The 20,369-nt window shown below is 46.2% G+C and overlaps 1 protein-coding gene across 2 annotated transcripts in view; it reads left to right on the forward strand.

Annotated features, from left to right (window-relative positions):
- Positions 1-11,175, forward strand: part of Dock1 (dedicator of cytokinesis 1) — a 494,434-nt gene extending 483,259 nt beyond the window's left edge. For both annotated transcript variants that reach the window (XM_060381413.1, XM_060381416.1), the window contains exons 49-52: positions 655-853; positions 4,415-4,568; positions 5,711-5,865; positions 9,945-11,175. In XM_060381413.1, coding sequence (XP_060237396.1) covers positions 655-853; positions 4,415-4,568; positions 5,711-5,865; positions 9,945-10,040 — 604 coding nt within the window. In that variant the 3' untranslated portion in view covers positions 10,041-11,175. The remainder of the gene's footprint in view (positions 1-654; positions 854-4,414; positions 4,569-5,710; positions 5,866-9,944) is intronic.
- The last annotated feature ends 9,194 nt before the right edge of the window (positions 11,176-20,369 follow it).

Here is a 20,369-nt window from a genome sequence, read left to right on the forward strand (position 1 = left end):
ATTCAACACCATTACAGTTTCAGTAGCATGTATGTCTCATCATCGCATAGCACTGTTAGACTGGGAGAGACGATATGTGTGTAACAGGGTTCTTGTACTCTGTGGTCTTTATCTCCAGTAAATAACATATGTACGTGTGTGGGGAGTGTGTGTGTGGTGCGTTCATGCATGCATCTTGAGTGTGTGCTAATGTGCAAGTGCAGTAGATGCGCAAGAAGGCTGAAGGACCTCATCAAGTGTTGTTCCTCAGGATCAATTGTTCTTTTTCCCAGACAAGGTTTCTCATTGGCCTGTAGCTCACTAATTTAGCTAAGCTGGCTATCAAGAAAACCCAGAAGCAAGCACATACCACTAAGCTTTGCTTTTCCGTGTGGGTTCTGAGGATCAAGCTCAGATCCTTGTGCTTGTGTGGCAAGGATATAACCAACTAAACCACCTCTCCAGTGTGGCATGCTGCTGGGACTCATCATCCCTGATGGGTCACTATACATTTAAAGGCCCCTGCTGCCTCTCTCCTTGAACCATTTATTTCCTTGTGGAAGTCTGTGGTTAGCAGCCAGCCTGGTGCATGGTGCCTGACTTCACATATCCCTGCTGGATAAAGGGCAGCAGCTATCCCGTTAAGACATTGATTTAGATATGTATTTCTTCTAGCTTTGCTCTTGAGCCTCTGCTGCCGAAGAAGATGCACTCCAGGTCCCAGGACAAGCTGGACAAGGACGATCCGGATAAAGAGAAGAAGGACAAGAAGAAGGAGAAAAGGAACAGCAAACACCAAGAGATATTTGATAAGGAATTCAAGCCTGCTGATGGCTCCCTGCAGCAGTCTGAGGCTGTGATCCTTTCCGAAACGGTAATTTAACTGGAGATTAGAGAAGCTGGGGGGGAGGGGGTGTTCTGGGACCCACCTAGGCTCTGCATCTAACCGAGAGGGCTGTCAGTTGGGTTTTATTGAATTTTCACAAAAAAAAAATAGCAACTTAAGAGCCTGAGGTCTTCTCATCTCTGACCTCAAATAACCCAACAGTCAGAGACACAAAGCCGAGCTGTCTTTTCTCTGAGGACACATGCTGTCTTAGCCTTCATCCTCTTTCAGAGGGGCTGAATAGGTCAGTCTCTTGCAGGGACGTCATGTGTCTAGGTTCCTTATAGCTCTGTTGGACTTTGTGCCCTCATGTCCTAGCACCCCGGAGAACAGAAGCACACTGCTTTCACAAACAGTGCTCACGCACAGGGTAACAAATGTCCTCTGTACCCCTTCTTGACTGATGTCTTTAAGCCATAGTCACTGCCTGAGGGCTACAATCCATTCAGCTTGGGGCTGGCGAGATGACTCTATACTCAATGCTGTCAGTTGATTACCCAGAATCCACATGGTAGAAGCAAACTGACTCCCACAAGTTTCCCTGTGACCTCCATCCATGTGCCATGACATGTGTGGATACACACAAATATAGGCAGGCATATGCAAAATAAGTAATCATCTCAAGATGAGTCCAAGGCCTCCTCGGCTTCCCAGAAGCACTCCATAGTGTTCAGGGTCTGTGTGTAGAAATGAGGCAGAGAGTGTTTCAGTGACAGACAGACAGACAGACATCATCAGTGTCCAGAATGATAGGATCTCAGAGCCATCTCCCCTAGACATGGACTCCACTTGGCCAAAGTGGCCAAAGCATTCATCCCTGGGTAGCAGCTCCATTACATCTGTGACTAAGGACTGAGCGAGGCACACCTCTTAACAAGCCATGCTAAAACATATCAGAGGGAATATTTCAGTACCAAAAACAGTCACATATATGCCACGTGGTCAGGTCAAGGTGGAAGGCACATGTAGATGCCAGAGCTGTGGCATGGCTCAGGAAGGCCACTGCCTTTCTGGCTTGTGACCATATATTGTCACCAGAGCTGGGCTCTGATGTCTCTATTCAGACACTGGTGGCCAAGGGCATTGGGCCCAGGAGGCACTGGTCAAGGCTGGCATTAAATGACTGGGCGTTGGGCCTCAGGCAGTACATGAGGGGATCTGGTGAAACACTCTACATTTTCTGCCTGTTATTTCAGAAAGCTGGGCTTCAAGACAGACACCATCACCAGCCAAAAGCTCCTCTAAGGTCCCACAGAATCCTAACTAGTTGGCTCAGCTTCCTTTGAAATATTTACTCAGGGTCAGGCACTGTGAGGTCCTTCAGACATTTTTATTTAAGCTCTGTTTTAAGATACTGAAACTGAGCCTCAGGAAAGTAGAGCCAAGTAGCGGAAAGAACCAGGAATGAACTGTGGGAGAACAAATCCAAGGACACAGCAGATGCTGAGCCATCACAGTATAATTTCTGTCCTTCCCAATGATGACCATGTTCCTGGGACAACACCTGCTAATGACAGGGCCAGCTGCACCGCCATGTGGGCCTCTCAGATCACAGGAACTACACAAGGTCAGAGCACAGAACCTACGGATGACTTTGCCATCAGTAGGTGCCTGAGGTTCAGAATGACCAGGGCTGTAGCAGCAGAGTTCTACCCACTGGTGAGGTGTGGTACAGCCACTGACACTCTATACACATGGAGGCCTCCTTCAGGGGGCACAGGTGTTGGTGTGGTCCCCTACGAAGGAGCCATGCTAAAAAGCAACTGCATATTCCATGCTTACTCTAGCACCCCCTAGTGTTTCCAGGACTCTGATGTTGCTAATGCAATAGACCTACGTATATAAACTGGTCTCTCCAGACTCTGCAAGGTTTCCCTCCGCCCTTTGGAGCTGAGCTCAGCTTCCTTCTTGATTTGTATCATTAACAGTTTCCTAACCTTTGGCTGAGCCTCTCAAAGCTGGGCCTCCAGGCTACCATTTGCATTTCCCCAGGAAACCCTCCTGAAGCTTTGTGTTAGGAGCTGGGGGAGTGAGAGAAGCTCCTGACAGCCCCAGTCTCTTTCACTGCCCCTGTGCACATCTTCCTGAGAGAGCTGGGCTTGAAGCCAGTCCTGACCTCCCCTAGTAAAGCTATGGGCCCTCTCCAATTCCACAGAGAAAGGACAGTACTTGAGAATGGCACTCACACCATCTTCACTAAATGGTTCTGATGGGGACCAGAAGGCTGAGGGTGTATGCTACTCATTTATCATAGGGACTCTTCCCTGCCCAGGACTTCACCCCCACTTCTGGTGTCAATAACTCCAGTTTGGACTGGCTTTGTGGGTCTTTTCTAAGGTAGATACAATGACCCACTGGCTCTTGCCATCCCCTTCCCTGCAAAGCCATCTCAGCCCACCCACTATACCCCAGGATTAAGCTGAACCACCAAGGCCAGGCCCACTGGGAGACAGCCTCTTCTGCTTTTCCGTCAAGTTAATAATATTTCTGAATAATCCTGCCTCAGAATATTTTGTAATTGCTGGTGTTCCCTGATGTGTAAGATCTAATACCAAGCTGTAAGAAATATATAAATTAAATTTACTGGTGTTACAAACAGGGGAAAAGGCTCAGGTTGGGAAAAGTGGAGTACACCCAGAAGCATAAGGACAGCAGAGAGAGAGAGAGAGAGAGAGAGAGAGAGATAGAGAGAGACCTCCTGCCAGATAATAATAGATCAGAGGAGAAACTAACCAAAGGGGAAAGGGACTCCTGCCCTCTTGCTGAGCCCTCTAGACTTCTGTTCCATTTTTGATCCTTTGGGGGCATCCCTGGATGCTCTCCCTGGGTACAGAAATAGCTCACAGCTGCACCCATCCGTTTTTACATCGAGTTCAAGTAGCCTACAAAGGACTGGGGCCATAGCTCGGTGGGTAGAGTGCCTGCCAGCATGCATGATGCCTTGAGTTCACTCTCCAACAACTCATAAACCCTACGTGGTGTGCACTTGTAATTCAGGAGGTAGAGACAATCAGGATCAAGAGTTCAAGGTCATAGCAAGTTCCAGGCCAGACCACCCACCAAAGGCTAGGTCGAGGATTCATGTGAAAATCTGTGTTGGTGGGCACAGGCTGCCAGAACAAAGTACTGTACTCTCTGTGAGCAACCCAGACAACAGAAAGTGTTCTCTACCAGCTCTAAAAGCTACAAGTCCAAGATCAAGGTGTCAATGGGATTGCCTCCTGCCAAGGTGGTGAGAGATTACATTCCTCCCCTGGTTCCTGGGTTGGCTAACCATCTTTAGTGTTTTTTGATGTGTAGCAGCCATACCCCACATCTTCTTTTGTCTTAGTTTAATGTTCTTCCTGTTTACATGCTGTCTAAACCCCCTTAGTTTATAAAATCTTATTGGATTAGGGTCCATACTCACATCATCTTAACTGGCTCCTTTGCAAATCCCCTACATCCAGATAGGCTTGGATACTGGGGTTACTGCAGCACAGGAATTTGGGGAAGACTCAAGTCAGTCCACACAGATCTTAACTTGGTTCTTTCTGTCCCTCAATACAGATAAGTCCCCTGCGGCCCCAAAGACCCAAGAGCCAGGTGATCAATGTCATTGGAAGTGAAAGACGCTTCTCTGTGTCTCCTACGTCACCATCCTCACAGCAGACACCCCCACCAGTCACACCAAGAGCCAAGCTCAGCTTCAGCATTCAGCACAGTAAGTGGAACTTAAGATGCTAAGCCATAAGGTCCCCTTGACCGTGGCGCTTTCCTCAGGACCTCAGCAGCAGACCGAAAGTTAGAGGGGCACCTGTCATCTGGAAGAAATCCCTCTGGTTGAGCTGGGACATCAAAACTTCAGCATCTCATACAGAAACCCATCTTCAGTGCCTGAACTCAGCAAATAGAGAGTGCATGACCCAATCCAGGACCAGAACCCCTGCCTCAGAAGGAGTCCTGAGAGCCACAGGGAGCAATGTATTCTGAGACCGTGGGGCTCTGTGTCTCATGGGAGATAGTGAAAGAATCATTGCTTAATGCATAGAAATTTCTACCAAGGATTGCAGATGGCTGTACAGCACTGTCAGCCTGTAACCACCACAGGCCCGAACACTAAAGGAGGATTAAATGACAAGTGTTAGATCACATCTGCCTTCCTGGAGTGACACAGGTACCCAAGTGCCACTCCTGAGGACCACTGTTCTTCCAGCTCTATACCAAGGTTTCTGCATTCACTGCTGATCTACCCTAACATTTCCCTGTTATCAGATAAGGTCTTTCTTAAAAAAAAATAATAACTCCAAAAACACAACTATCAGTGAATAAAACATTTTTTCAAAGAGTATCAACGAAGGCTGATTAAATTAGCCTACCTTTGCGGTCTTCCCTCTGTTTAACAGCCCATTGCTCATCTCTTTGGCTTTGGAAAGTAACTGCCGACCCCTATCTATTCAGCAGTCATAGGATCGCTCTGGTGAGCGAACTGTGTGAGGTAGCAGCTGGCTGTGCCCTTTACCCAGTGAGTTCTCCCAGTGGCAACTGTGGCAGACTGACCATAAAGCCGGCCAGACTTTCAAAGCGGCCGCTGTCCACAGCCCTTGACACGTCAACTATGTGGGTACCACCAAGGAGACAGAGGCTCACGGGCAGTAGTATTTACACAGTGAGTTGATATGTTGCTTTAAGCTCCTTTCTAGAACATTCCGCGAGAAAAGACTCCCCTCTTTGTATTCTTCACTGCTCTGTCCTCTCCTGTGTTATTTTGGCAAATGTTTCTGTGGAGTAGGAGACAGGTAGAGCCAGAGCCTTCAAGCCCTCGAGACTTTTTGGTAACACTGTAATTATTTGGCCATTCTCTAGGTCTGGAGCTGAATGGCATGACAGGGATGGATGTGACCGATATCCCGCCTCCTCTGCCTCTCAAAGGCAACATGGCAGATTACGGAAATCTGATGGAAAACCAGGATTTGATGGTCTCACCCACATCTCCACCTCCTCCTCCTCCCCCACAGCGGGTAAGTGGAATCTAAACCGTGGATTGCAACCTTCCAAGTCTCAGTGGGTTTACCTTGGGCCCATGAGGAAAAAAGAAAAAAAAACTCAGGATGGACCTGGATTTGATTTTGAGAGAAGAGCTGAGGAGCAAGGATGGAGGCGTGAGTATACAGTCCATGATTCTGCATCTTAGCCCTAGCTGCAGGCAACCCCGCCTCCCGTACCGTGCTGCAGCCAATCCAGTTGCTGGCCTTGCTCTGATGTCATCCTGATGGATGCCAATCTTTGAGCTGTTGGTACTGCCAGCAGCCTTGATGCCAAGAGGTCCGCCTGACTAAAGTGATGTGTCCCACCATTTGGCTCACACTGACAGGTCCCTGGTGGCCACAGGCCCTTGCTGTCCAGAGAGTCCCCAGAAGAAACTCCACATTGGTACGGAGACTGCATACCCTACCTCACTGGTTCAACAGCCCTCAAGTGCCATTCACAGTGGCAGTTGAAGGTTCTGGCCTGGCTGCTTCTGGCAGTACTCATGAGCAGCCAGCCCGAACCCCTTTTCATCACTGGTCCCCAGGCTGGTCCCCGCCAGACACCGTTATAAAGTCATTAATCATGTCTAATGTATTCCCTGCTGAGCAGCCTCAGGCCTGCCTGCTAATGCAAACAGTAGAGAGGGGTCCCAAATGCCCCACTGCACCGGGTTCTCTCAGCTGCTGTCATGCATTGCTCAGGTCCTATGGTCCTGGCCCATCCTCTTGTTTAGAGCCCAAAAGTGAGTAGAAAAGGTAAGCTCGGCGAGGAAGCACAAGTGAGATTTATGTAGCCAAGGCTGAAATGTCCACTCCAAAGTCTCCATTCCCAGGACACATTATTCATGGCCTTATATGAAGTCGACTCAGACTGAAGAGTAGAACACCCCAGACCGTATTCGTACAGCTGGTCCTATCTTGTGCTGTTCAGCCTCAATAAAGATCTGGCTACCAGAGGCCCTGAGAGCCCTGATAATGTGAGCTTTGCTGGTGGCTACCACGAGGCATGGGGATTTTTTTTTTTCTTCAGTCATAATTTAAAAATAGATTCTTCATGGCCATTTCTTTTTTTCTGTTGTGGAGGCTTTTTACTGGGTACTCTGCAAGCCTCTTCTCCCCTTGTGAAAGCAGTAAGGGAGATCTGGGGCGATAGCTCAGTAGGTCAGATCTTTGCCATACAAGTAATAGGACCTGAGTTCAACCCACCAGACCCCCATGTAAAACAGCAGGCATGTTGGCAGGCACCTGTCTTCCCAGCACTGGGGAGACAGGAAGTTCCTTGAAGCTCACTGGCCGGCCATGCCAGCCAAATTGATGAGCTCTAGGTCCAGTGAAGGATCTTGTCACATGACCGAGGAAGATGCCTATTGTTGACCTCTGGCTGCCACATGCATGTTCATACACATATTTCCAATAGCGTGTGTCTAAACACATATAGACAGGAATGCGCACATCCAAAAAAAAAAAAAAATAGAAAGCAGTGAGGGAAGAGAGTGCATATTAACTGTGTATTTGATCCTGTAAGGAGACTAAACACACTGTAGGACTTTTGTCTCTGACAAGCAAGGGACAGGTGGCTCTTCTAAAGCTGAAGTGTCATCTATGTAGGAAAAGGTCCCCCTAGAGCTCTCAGCTGGGAAGCTGGCCCTGGAGAAGGGTGTGTTCCATGAGGCTAGAGGTCTTAGACAGCTACTGAAATGTAGACTTGACCTCTCCAGCACAAAGGGCGGCCCAGGGAACCTGAAGGAGAGGAACCCCCACTTCCTTAGGGCATCACATCCTATGTAGTCAGTTATATCGTTATTTTATTAGAAAAGTTAAAATAACTATAATTCAAAAACTGAACTTGGAAGCGTGAACAAGTTGGGTTTTTTTTTTTTAACACATCTATGCAGAGGTGACAGATCCATCGTCCTGAATTGTCAGTGCCACCTGTGATTAAGTGAATGACCGACATGCCCTAGCTGCAGTTCAGTTTATAAAGCGGGTGCAAATTCAATTAGATTAATTACCCAACTCTCTTTGCGACTTGTTTCTGGTTTAATTTGCAGCCTGAGCTCAAGTTTGGGTGACAGGGCCGGTGGTTAGTGTGTCGTAATTAGTCAAGGCATCTTCTCAGGTGCCTCCCTCAGCACAGGCGCTGAGAGCCGCTTTTGGATAATGATCGTTTATCTGCTATGGGAGGTGATCGATAGCCTCCTGTCACTCTCATCGATTGGCCCGGGGCTTGTCGGTGACTCTATCTCTAGCTGTTGCTGTTTTAAGCTGTCATTCATTTCAGAGTGGCGCATATAACCAGTCATGTGAGCTATCATTTTGCTCAATGGTGATAAACCCAACATTCTTCTGCTTGGTGTTAAGGGCACCTTTGGCATCTAACGCTATCTTCTCCTCAGACTGGGCTGGCCTGCCTGTAGTTACTCTCAGTTGGATGTCACAGTCACCATAGCTTTCACCTATACACACCTGTGATGGATGGTCTCAGGCCATCAAATCTGTGTTTCTTTTCACGGTTCACACCAACCTTAAAAAGACTCACAGATGTACTCTTCACTTTCCCTTGGGTGTGTGTGGGTCGTGGGGAGGTGTCTATGAGCGTGTGTGTGTGTGTGTGTGTGTGTGTGTGTGTGTGTGTGTGTGTGTAGGTCCATATAGACATTTGTACATCTGCATGTTTAACATCTGGTGTCTTCCTTAATTGCTCTCCATTTTATTGTTTGAGAAAGGTCTCTCACTAAACCTGAATCCTGCTGATTAGGCTAGACTGGTCAGTCAGCAACAGCGATGAATCCTCCTGTCCCTCAGACAGGAATTATAGGCCTGTGTCACTGTGCCCACTTTTCCCCATGGGTTCTGGGGATCTGCACTCATGTCTTTATGCTTGTGTGACGAGAACTTCACAATGGGGCCACGAGCCAGGTCCCAAGGCCACCGGCTTCCCTCTGTAAAATGGCTAGTGTTATAGACGATCACCTTTCCTCTGTACCTCAGCACCAGGGTGATTGTATACTTACCTGTCCGAGAATCAGGAGGGAACTGTGGCAGCGAGCATGAGACTCTCACATTCAGCCACACTTCACCCTCTGTTGAGAGACTGTGACTCACGTTACATGTTGGGTCTTGAACACTCCTTGGGATTTCTGCTTGCAGTGGGCTCCCACCTCCCTTAGTCTGCCAGTTCCTTCATCTGCTCACCTTCTGTGCCCTGGGGCGATAAGGGTACATCTGCTGGGCATCTCTTGTCAGTGTCTGTGATGGTCATGAGGATCCCGGGAGTGGTCACTTTAGTCACTTACAGGCTGTGGTGTGTGGCTTTCTGTCAGCCTCACAGCTGTAGGTTCCTTTTCTGTTTTTGGAAGATATATTCCATTAGTGACTTTTCTAATCTCCATCATGCCTGCTAAGAAGTCTCCCAAAACAGTGCCACTGGCTAGGGCCAAGCACATGAGCCTGCGAGGGAAGAGGCATTTCAATGAAAATGTACCAGGGACCCAAGGCACTTTGCTGCCTGCGAACCAATCCAGCTGGTCCCTTGCTTTTGTTAATAAAGTTCCCTTCACCCACCACTGTGGCCACAGCTTCTGCTGGCCTAGGTTTTGGCTGCTTTCCAGCCTCAGCGAGAGCCAGGCGTGACCCACAAATTGTATAAAGTTACTTTCTGGAGAAAGCTTGCTGCCCGACCAGGGCTGTCAGTCCAGAAGGCAGGGGAGTCTCTCAGCACAGCCTGGAGAGCCTGTCCTCTGGACACAGGGCCATTGCTAGGTGGATGACACCTGAATCCAAAACCACAAACAGTGACACTTCTCCAGGGAGCACTCACTGTACTGTGTACATGGATTCAGATGTCAGAAAACCACAGCACGACAGGGCAACCCAGGGTAGGGTAGCTGACATGCTGGCTCCAAGCCAAGCAGAGTGGAGCCAGGTCACACGGAGAGGTCAGTTCCGATTCTAAGTGTTTGGACTGACTTCCCACTGCTACGCCAAGTAAGGACCCCAGCAAAGTAATGAGGTGCTTCTCTGTGAGGACATCAGTGACATGATGGCTTCTTTATATTCCTGTTTCCTAGCAACAGCCACCTCCACTGCCCAGCAAAACGCCACCTCCTCCCCCTCCGAAGACGACTCGCAAGCAGACCTCAGTGGACTCCGGGATCGTGCAGTGAATGCCCTAGGATGAGGAAGCTAACCTTCCTCTTCACCTCCACACAGCTACTGTACCTGCCGATTACCTCCTCCCGGGCCTGGGATACCTCACCCTAGTGTGATGGCTTTTCCTGGAAAGGAATCCTTCCTAGCCATGGGACCAGAGGCCTTAAGTATCTCAGAGCACAGCAGGAATGGGGCCAAGGCATATGTAGTCCGGATTTTTTTTTTTTTTTTTTTTTTTTTTTTTTAGGTTGGAGCCTCCAAGCATGTCAGCCTTTCATGTAGCCTCAGTCTTGCCCTGACATCTTTCTCTTTTGTGCCAAATGACTTCTATTCATTTGCAGAGAGCTTGGCTGATGTGAGTTAGCCAGGCGGGAGGGATGAGGCCAGCCCCTCCTCCCCCATGAGAAGCTATGCAGTAACCTTGTAAGGATCCTTACACTGCCTCTGCAGCCCAGACTCCAGCTCACCCCCCAGGGCTGACTGCTCAAGCCCATTCCTGCTGCATCCGCAGTGTGACTTCTGTGATTGAGTGTCACTTCAGCTGACATCGAGCAACTAGGTGTACCCTTCAGAGAAGATCTCCATCTTCTCTCGGCATACATAATTTAAAGTAGGGATATCTCTCAGTTACTAAAGAGATACTAATATATGCCATAGAGACACCGTTAAGAATACTGGATCAAATGGAAAATAAATATGAGCATAGGAAGGTGAATTTTCACTCTTTTTAAAAATATGACCCCGTGCACCACCAGAGGCCGTTTTAATTGGGTGGCTTCTCCGTGTTCTCATTGTGTACAGAAGTTTGTATATACACCGGGTCTCAGAGCTCCTGTGAGTGTCTGGGGCCCTTGTTTACTCCCATGGCTCTCTAAAAATGAGCTCCAATGTGTCTTCTTCATGTTTGACTGCTGGGAATATTTGTCTTTGAAATCCCACAAATTAAATTGTTTTCCAGATTCCAAAGGTCCTGAAAACTGTTGGTGGACAATGATTAAAACAACAACAACAGCAACTAACTTGGTATAACCTAATATTTTTATTTGATCATCTATATTTTTTTATTCACTATGATCATGATACTGTTTGTGCTAGAAGATTTCAAAGTTAATCACTGACAAATGAAAAATAAATGTTATTTAAAAAGAACTAGTTTCTGGCCCTTTTCATCATTTAATATAAAATATCGATGCTACTTTCTTAAACAAAAATACACATTTATGTATGTACCCACCTATCTTTCTCAGACATAACTGTGTGTTTTGTGTGTGTGTGTGAGAGAGAGAGAGAGAGAGTGTGTGTGTGTGTATGTGTTTGTGCTCATGTACTTGTGTACAAAAGTGCACATGTCTGTGTGAGTGTAGGTGTTAGAAGCAAACCCTGTGTTTCTTACTCAGTTGCTATTCATGTGTTTTGAGGCAGGATCTCTCATGAACCTCAACCCTATCGTGAGGCCAACCCCTTTGAAAAGCTAAGCAGTAGCCTTGTAAGGAGTAAGCTAGACTGGCTAGCCAGCAGCTCTCAGCAATCTACTTGTCTCTGCCTCCCCAGAACTGGAATTATAAGTGCCTATCACTGCCCTCTGTGTTTTGTGTATGAGTCCCTGGGCTCAAGCCCAGGTCCTCCTGTTTGTATGGTGCTCTTCCAACTGAACCATCTCCTCAGCCCTTAAACATAATTGTTCTTTAATTCTTAGTTTTAATAATCTCATGTATGCAGTGAAATATAACTGTATCTGCTCCTCCTGTCCCTCCAAGTCCCCCATACATATTCTCCCAACACGTCATAGCACAACATAACATCTTTTTTTCTTTTTTAATAACACACTAAGTCTGGTGATATGTGCATGGCTGTAAGGCCATTAACTGGACCATGGGAAACCTAGCAATGGCCACACCCTCAAAAAAATAATTATCCCACCCTCCGAGTAGCTCTTCAATAACGGTGGCACCTGGAGATCATCTACCCCAGTCAGGCCAGGAGTTTAAGTGGTTTGAACTTGTGCCAGCAACTACAGCTGCTGTGAACTAACTCATGACTGCAAAAGCTAGATCACCTCCAAAAGACAGCATTTCAGAGCTATTTCAGCCCCACTTCCTTTCGCTCTTACTTTCTTTCTGCCTCCTCTTCTGTGATGTCACCTAAGCCTTCCTTTGGTCACTGGGAAGCTAATGTCAATGTTCCATGTAGGGCTGACCACTCAGCCTTTTATTCTTAGCACTTTGATCTGATATGTGTCTCCGAACTGGCTGCTGTCGACTGCAAAAAGAAGCTTCTCTGACCAAGGGTGAGAGCAGCCCAGGTTTATCGGGATAAGCCTAAATGCTTTCTAGTCCAAAGCCCCATGGTTGGGGAGGTTGCAAGCCCAAGCATAAAACCTACTATTGTTATTTTGCTAAATGGCTATGCTGTTCATATGTCAAAATGCCTTCTAAATATATATGCTTATACTTAAAATTTTGAATCATCCCATTTCATTGCCTCTGGATTGGAGCCCAGGTACAAAATGCCCACATCCACTTGAGTGTGTACATGTCCTCACAGTCCACACCAGACCTGCACACTCCCATACTTTATTCTTCCCGCTGGACCTGAGTTCTTCCAGCTGCTTCTCACTGGGGCCTCCTCTCCAGCTGGGCGTTGCTGGGGCCACTTTCTCCTGCCTCTGTTGCTGCTGTTTTGAGAGAGGACTTTGTCATGAGGCGTGTGATTTGTCTTGGGAAGCTTGGATGCTTGAGAGCCTTCTCCAGGACCTACCACACCAGAAGTTGGGTGATAGTGGGCCCTCCTTGCAGTGTGAAGGGCTCTCATCTCCCTCCTTTATAAAAAAAAAGAAAAAAGAAAAAAAAATGCTCTGTCCATAAGAAAGTGCTTGCATGTCCACCCTCACTAGCCCGGAGGAGGCCTCCGCAGAAGCTAAGATGCCCCCGGGGGCAATTGTCATTTGTAGTAGTTGTCCTGTTACATCTTACAACAACTTCAAAGTATACAGAGGACTAGAGAGAGGCCTCAGTAGGTAAGAGCAGCTGCTACACAAACATGAATCTCTTAACACGCAGATAAAAAAAAAATACATGTGTGACTATGTGTCCCTATAACCCTAGCACTATGGAGGGCAGAGGCAAGAGGATCATTGGGGATAGTTAGTTGACTGCTGGCCAGCTCTTGGTTCAGTGAGAGGCCCCTCCTCTCCAACCCAAGCAAATGGGGAAGTACATGATAGAGTAGGACACTTGATATCTTCTTGCCTCCCCATAAGCTCATGAGCAGTACACATCCATATATGTGTGTGTGCACGCACACACACACATACACACACACACACACTGGTCAGTTTCTAAGACTCTGTAGATACTTGTCAAGATGGAAGTTTTTCTTTGTGAACCAGCTTTTATTTTTTTCATCGAGATAAAGTGTTCATACTCTATTCTGTATGTTAGAAACAGAACACTGCCCACAGTCCTGAAACAAATGGCTTTGGCACAGCAGTATGGGAAAATGTCAAGAGTCCAGCCACTGGCTGTGGGCCATTTGAGAATGGGAGGATGGTGGTGTTATTGCACTGTGTCATGCATGCAGCACAAAAAAAAAACAAAAACAAAAACAAAAACAAAACAAAACAAAAAAACAAAAAACAGAATCATTGCCAGTCTGTGGGAGTGGCATCAGCCATGACTGTTCCTGATCTCCCAGATCAACCTCCTGTGATACAACCCCAGCTGGAGTTACTACCACTACACACACATCTATTTGTTATTTTTCTGTTATTGTGTCGAAATATAATGAAGACAATTTATAGAAAGAGAGTCTTCGTAAGTTGGAAGCTTGGCTGGCTGGATGGGGTCTTCACCTGGCTTTGGTCTTCCCTTTTTATTTTAGTTGCTTTCCACTAGCAGAAAACGCCTTAGGTTCTCTTTCAAGTGGCAGACATGGCAGCTGGAGCAGGAAGCTGGGAACTCACATCTTCAACCTCAGGCACAAAGCAGAGAGAATCTTCACATCTTCAACCTCACATCTTCAACCTCCAGCACAAAGCAGAAAACTGAAAGAATCGCAAAGCTTTAAACTCTCAAAGCCTGCCTCCAGTGACATACTTCCTCCAGAAAGGTCACACCCCCTAAGCCTTCCCAAACAGTGTCACCAACTGGAAGCCAAGTGTTCAAATACCTGAGCCTATGGAGGACATGCTTATTTAAACCACTATACCTTCCAGAGATACATACCCCATGCTGGGAAATACGTGGAGAACATAGCACAGTTACCTAGGAAGGAAGGGAGACCTCTACCATGTCACAGAACTACCTTAATATAGTTACATATTCACAAATATGGGGGATGGATCTGACAATTTCCTCCCAGTGTCAGCCTTCTGTTACTGTAAGAAATATCTGAAGTAAATGAACCTCAATACAGGGAAGCTCTATTTGTGCTCACAGTTGAGGTTTGATCCCAATACCAATTAGCTGTGAAAATTTGGGCCTGTGGCAACATGGTGCATTGTGGCAGGAGTGGAGGAAGAAGACCCATTCACTTCACAGCTCAATGCTAAGAAGGAAGAGAGGAGGGAGGGCCCAGAGCCCCCAATATCTCCTTTGAAAAGGAGATACTCTGCAGCCATTGGGGTGCATCTGACTTGGCCCCAACTCAGTTAACCATATTCATGGTACCAAAGTCTAGAGACCTAGGATAATGTATGGGCACATCTGGAACATTCCAAACTAAAACCATAGCGCTTGTCTTACAGACCAAAGCTCTAATCGAGGAGAGATTCCCTGCTGTGTCCATGGTTTCCTGGCTCCCAGGAGCACAGAGAAATGAACGCTCATGGTCTCCTTTCCATTCGCTTTAGTGCTCCAGCCCACGAAGTGGTGCTGTCCACCTTTGGAGTGGATCTTCCCATTTCAATGAACCCCACCCAGAAGATAAATACCTTATAGCCATGCCCAGAGTGTTGTCTCTTGGGTGGGTCAGGATCCTGTGAAGGTGACGGGATTATTAACCATCAGGTGCTATTTGTGTAATTTACAGAATACATATGCTTTTCTATTTAATGAGAAAACTTTTGTTCAACAAGACTCATCTTCCACCTTCTGGGATGCCTTATTGGATCAATGTGAATGACAGCTCTAAAACTGGAAGGTGAATGGTCTCTTGTGTTGTTTTTTTACTTTGGTTGTTAGGAAGTTCAAGGCCAATTTAGTTCGCACAGAGTTACTTAAACTTTGGTTTTATTTCCTTGGCCCTCCAGAATGCTCTCTGGCCTGTTAAAAGTCCACCTTTACTTTCAACTACCCAATTTAAAATGCTCTTTCCCACATCTTTATTCAAAGAGGGTAGTATATAAGCCTTATCCTATAAATGGAAAAATCTTTTTTTTTTCCTATTTAAAAACCACCCTCGGTGCCTGAAGATTGCCTCCTAGTATCTAAAGAAATTATTTAAAAATCAATTTTAAGATTATTCTTTCATGTAAAGATTTGATCTCTTTAATTCTTTACAGATTGTATTATCTTCTGCTCTGGATTCCTCTATGGCTCTGGGCTTCACAGGTCGTGTTCATGGGAGTCTTTGTGGGTTTAATGCCTTTCAACCTTTGCTTTTTAGTTCTATATTTAATTGCTTTAGTGTCCTTTTCTTTTTTTTAAAAAAAAAAAAAGTCTGTTGGTAACTTTCCCCTCTGTCTTCTCGAAATGCCTTTTAGAACTATTTCACCTACTGTCTTCTTGGAATGCTCTGAAGACCTGGGTGTCTCTAACCCTTTGACCTGTGTCCTAAACTTGGCAGACCCTGTTTACCTCTCACCTACACATCTGCTGTCGCTGCTACTTGCTGTAGGGCCTAAATTATTGTCCTAAGCCTGAAAGGGGGTGGCAGTAGCTCAGGATAAAGCTTATTTTGATGAATTCATGAAATTTCTCTTAGCCCCAGACAGCCAAGATGTGATATAGTCTTTCTTGTTTGGTTGGGTTTTATTGAGTTTGTTTTGTTTGTTGAGACAGGGCCTTGAGAAGTAGCGTGGGCTGATGTAGAGCTCAAGACAAATTTGAGCTCCTGCCTCAGATCAGCCTCTGGTTGCCGAGATTCCAGACACAGCCCACCATGTCCATCGGAGGGAGTCTAACCTATTACTCACCCCGAGTGTGGGTGTTGCCAGGAAGGTGTCTGTAGGTAGGATACACATCTATAATCAATTGACTTTTAGTAAAGTCTCTTGATATGTGGGAGGATCTCAGCAAATCAGTCTAAGGCCTTAAGAGGAAAACAGTTTTCTGGAGAAAAACATTTCGGCCCAAAGACCAGTCATCCCCCTCCTGATTTTGTGCCAGTTGCCCATTGCAAGTTTGAACTCACCAGGGTATGAGCAATTTCCTAACTTAAATCTCTCTTTCTCTCTTCCTGCCTATATCCCCCTCCTTCTTTCCCTTCATTCTCCCCATTTCCATCTCTCTGTCCTCTCTCTCATTTCTCTCCTGTCTCCTCCTCCCTTTCCTTCTTCTCTTCTCTTATGTTTCCCCTTCTTTTTTCTTTCTCTTTTCTCTTCCTACCTTCTCCCCATTCTTCTCGCTTTCTTCCTCTCCTCTCTCCATTCCCTTCTCTACTCTATCTTCTCGCTTTCATCTTCTCTCTCTCCCCTCACCTATCTTCTTTGTCCTCTTTCTCTCCCACTTTCTTCCTTGTATACCCTCTCTCCCTTCTCTTCATTCTCCTTCTCCACTCTCCTCTTCCTCTTTTCTTTCTATTTTCCTCTCGTCTCTTCTCTATCTCTACTCTTTGTCACTTGCTCCTCCTCTCTCTCTTTTTTCTCTCTGACTTCTTTCGTCTCCTCTCTTCTCTTTAATTTTCTTTTCTTCTTTCTCCTCTTGCGCTCCTATCTTAAGTTGCTTCTTGTCAGGTGTTTGGTCACAGGGAAATGAAAAGTGCCCAAGCCAATGCTGTCCGCATTTAATTCTTGGCTTTTAATGTTCACACTGAGGCTCTGTAAAAAAACAAACAAACAAACAAAAAACATTTGAAGAAAAATCACTCTACAGTAAGAGGGCTAGTGTGGTACCCAGCAGACATCTTATGTCAAATGATTCGGGGAGGGCAACATAAGGTGTCCTACCACAGAATATCACCCATGAAGGATGGAAATATCTTTCCACTCAGGAAAATTGATGCGATATTCAACAACTTCTTTAAGAAAGTCTAACTACCCTCACAAACAAGTTTCCTTAGAGCATCCCTCTGATTCAGTGTCATTGGAACCACAGATGAAAAGCCACCACTGCCACCTCCCTTAGCAGTAAAGTCTCTACCCAGAACACCAAGGAGCAAAAGTGAGTCCCTTCCTGAGCTTGTGAAGTCAGGATCAAGTGGTCCTTTCCCATCTCTGAAATATTCCTAGGGCTCTTGCCAGGTCGGGCCTTTTTCAGTCTCCTGTCCTGCTGTGGGAAGAGCTAACATCATCTCTGAAATTCCTCTGGGAGAGAAAAAGTGATGCTCAAGGGAGACTAGTCCATATAAAACCCATAAATCATAAAACTCTGTGGTCCTCAGACGGGTGAGAAGGAAGGTGAGTTCGGCTCCTTGAAGCTGCAGTGTTTGAACGGAGCCTTGAGCTGCTATGAAAGGTACTAAGAATCCAGGGCTGTCTGACTAGAAATGAACTGGGAATAACTCAGAAGCAGAAGGAAGAGGTGAGTAGGGCATGAAAGGCAGAGACTTAGTGGGACAAGGTCATGAGGGAGCCTACTGTCCATGAGAGAGCTTAGATGTCAATTCAAAAGCAGGAAGAAGAATGACCACCATCCAGGGGAAGGATAAGTAGAAGGAATAACAATTACAAGGAAATGGAAGGATGGACCATGAGGTCTTCAGCATCACCACCATCACTAAATGAAGCCGGCATCTACCCCTCAAAGGAAGCAAAAGGAGAAACCCAGAGGTGAAAGCTGGCTTTGGGATTTTCCCTGCCAGTGGGTTCGGAGATGTTCCTAATGGGGATGGGATGTGGAGCAAGAGAGAGAGAATGCCCAGGGGTGCCCTGACCATAAAAAATATAATGCTCTCAGTCCTGCTTCTACCACACTGGCAGCATTCCTTTTCCCTAGTAGCTCCACCAGTTCATATGCACAATTCACTATGAAATTCATTGCCATTCTGGGCTTCCAAAGCGAACCATGCAGTGGCCACAGTGAAAAGCACCCACAGACAACACCAGAATCCCGAAAGCCACCCAGGAAGCAGCTGGCTCACAGGATCCAGCCTCCTTGGCTGCTAATGGAAAGGTGCAACAATTTGGGAGGCAAAAATAATCAGTTTGGGAACGGAATATTTTTGAATTAGCATAAATTAGGCTATTTAAAAATACTTGTTAACAGTTAATTTAGCATTATGCACACTCTTGTTGGAGAGGAGGACACTTAATATTGAATAAGGAGCTACCTGCAAAAGGCAGGGTTATTTTTAAACAGCTGAATATTTTTGGTTTCTCAGCATGGTATACAGACAACATCTGCAGGCTTTCACTGCCTGGCGGAGGCGCTTTCACATGAAAAGCAAACTTCATAAAAGCAAAGCAATTATAATGGCATGGCTATGGCAGAACACCCCCCAACCCCTGTATTTCAGAAGTGTTAGTGAAATGAGTGGTTTTCAATAGGATCGTCCTATTACTTTAGCCTTGGAATAAAGACTGCACAGTTTCTTTGGTTTGGCTGGCTTGCAAGTGCTCAGAAGCCCAGTGGGCAGAAGAAGTTGGATCACACTTTTATAGCCTTGGATGTGAACTCCCTTGAAGAAAGAATGCTGGGAATGGAATGCAAAACCAGGTGGCTGGTCCAGTGTGATCTCCAGGTGCCTGGGACAGCCTGGCTGTGACAGATATGCACAGAAGTGATAGAGAGTCCTGATACCCGGCCCAAGGTTTCACAACTCAGAGTCCAGGATGTGGCAACACGGCTGAATGGGGCCTCAGAGCCTGGCCTCTGCTGCTTTTGAATCCCTAACTTTAGACAAGGGCACCTCCTTAGACATCTTCACATTTGAGTCCTTCTACTGTTTTCTGTGGTTGGAGGTAAAAGGAAATGTGGTCCATAGCCAGAAGAGGCTTGTGGTGTTAAAAAGTGGAAAACAGATTCCAGAATTTTCTCTAAGGAAAGACTCCCGGGATTCACATTCCTAGCAGTGTCCTCAACTTTATTTCTTCATCCATCACAGTATTTGGAAGCTCAAGGCACAAAATGGCCATGCAATTTGCCAAGGTCACACAGCTGGCTTTCCATTTGAAAGCGTCTTTAGAACTCATGTTGGTGGGCTGGGGAGATGGCTCAGAGGTTAAGAGAACTGGCTTTTCTTCCAAAGGTCCCGAGTTCAATTTCCAGCAACCACGTGGTGGCTCATAATCATCTGCAATCAGATCTGGTGCAGGCAGAATATGTATAAATAGTAAATAAATCTTTTTTTTTTTTTTTTAAAGAACTCATGTTGGGTTAGAAATGGATGGTTCAATGGGCAGGTCTTTTGCTTCCCTTAGGGTTCTCAGCATTCTTGCTTCCACATGTTCTGCACAACTCACTCTGAAGTAATATCCAACAGGTTGGCTGCCAGGCTGCCCTCTTCCTTTTCTCTACCGGGACAACAAAGCAACTTTGTTTTGGATGCCAGGCTGCAGCAACTTGGTGTGCACACTTGAGCGTGTACATATATTTAAGAAAGACCCATCTGTTGTCCTCCTCTATTCCTTTTCATCTCATTTCTTTGAGACAGGATTCTTCACTAAATCTGGAGCTTGTGGTTTCAGTGACACTGCCTGGCCAGCAAGCCCCAGGACCTACTTGTCTCCACCTGCCCAGTGCTGGAGCTACAGGTATGCGCACCAGGCTCAGCAACTTTCTTTCTTTCTTTTTCTTTCTTTCTTTCTTTCTTTCTTTCTTTCTTTCTTTCTTTCTTTCTTTCTTTCTTTCTCTTTCTTTCTCTCTCTCTCTCTCTCTCTCTCTCTCTCTCTCTCTCTCTCTCTCTCTCTCTCATTTATTTATTTTAGCATGGTTCCGGAGGATGGAACTCATATCCTCATGCTTGCACAGAAAGCACCTTACCCACTGAGTCACCTCCTCTTCCAGCTACAGCTGCTTCCTGTAGTATGTTAGTATGAACCAAGGCTACAACTGCCAAAGATGATTACTGATATCATAGGTTCTCTCTGCCATGCATTGCCACATCATGTGGCTATTAACAGTCTGACTACCAATCCTGAGTATAATATCAGTCCCTTTATAACTTTTGTATAAATGACCACATTGTGTGTGTGCGAGAGAGAAAGAGAGAGAGAGAGAGAGAGAGAGAGAGAGAGAGAGAGAGAG

This window comes from Meriones unguiculatus, chromosome 1, assembly GCF_030254825.1.
Source record: "Meriones unguiculatus strain TT.TT164.6M chromosome 1, Bangor_MerUng_6.1, whole genome shotgun sequence".
Lineage (NCBI taxonomy): Eukaryota > Metazoa > Chordata > Mammalia > Rodentia > Muridae > Meriones > Meriones unguiculatus.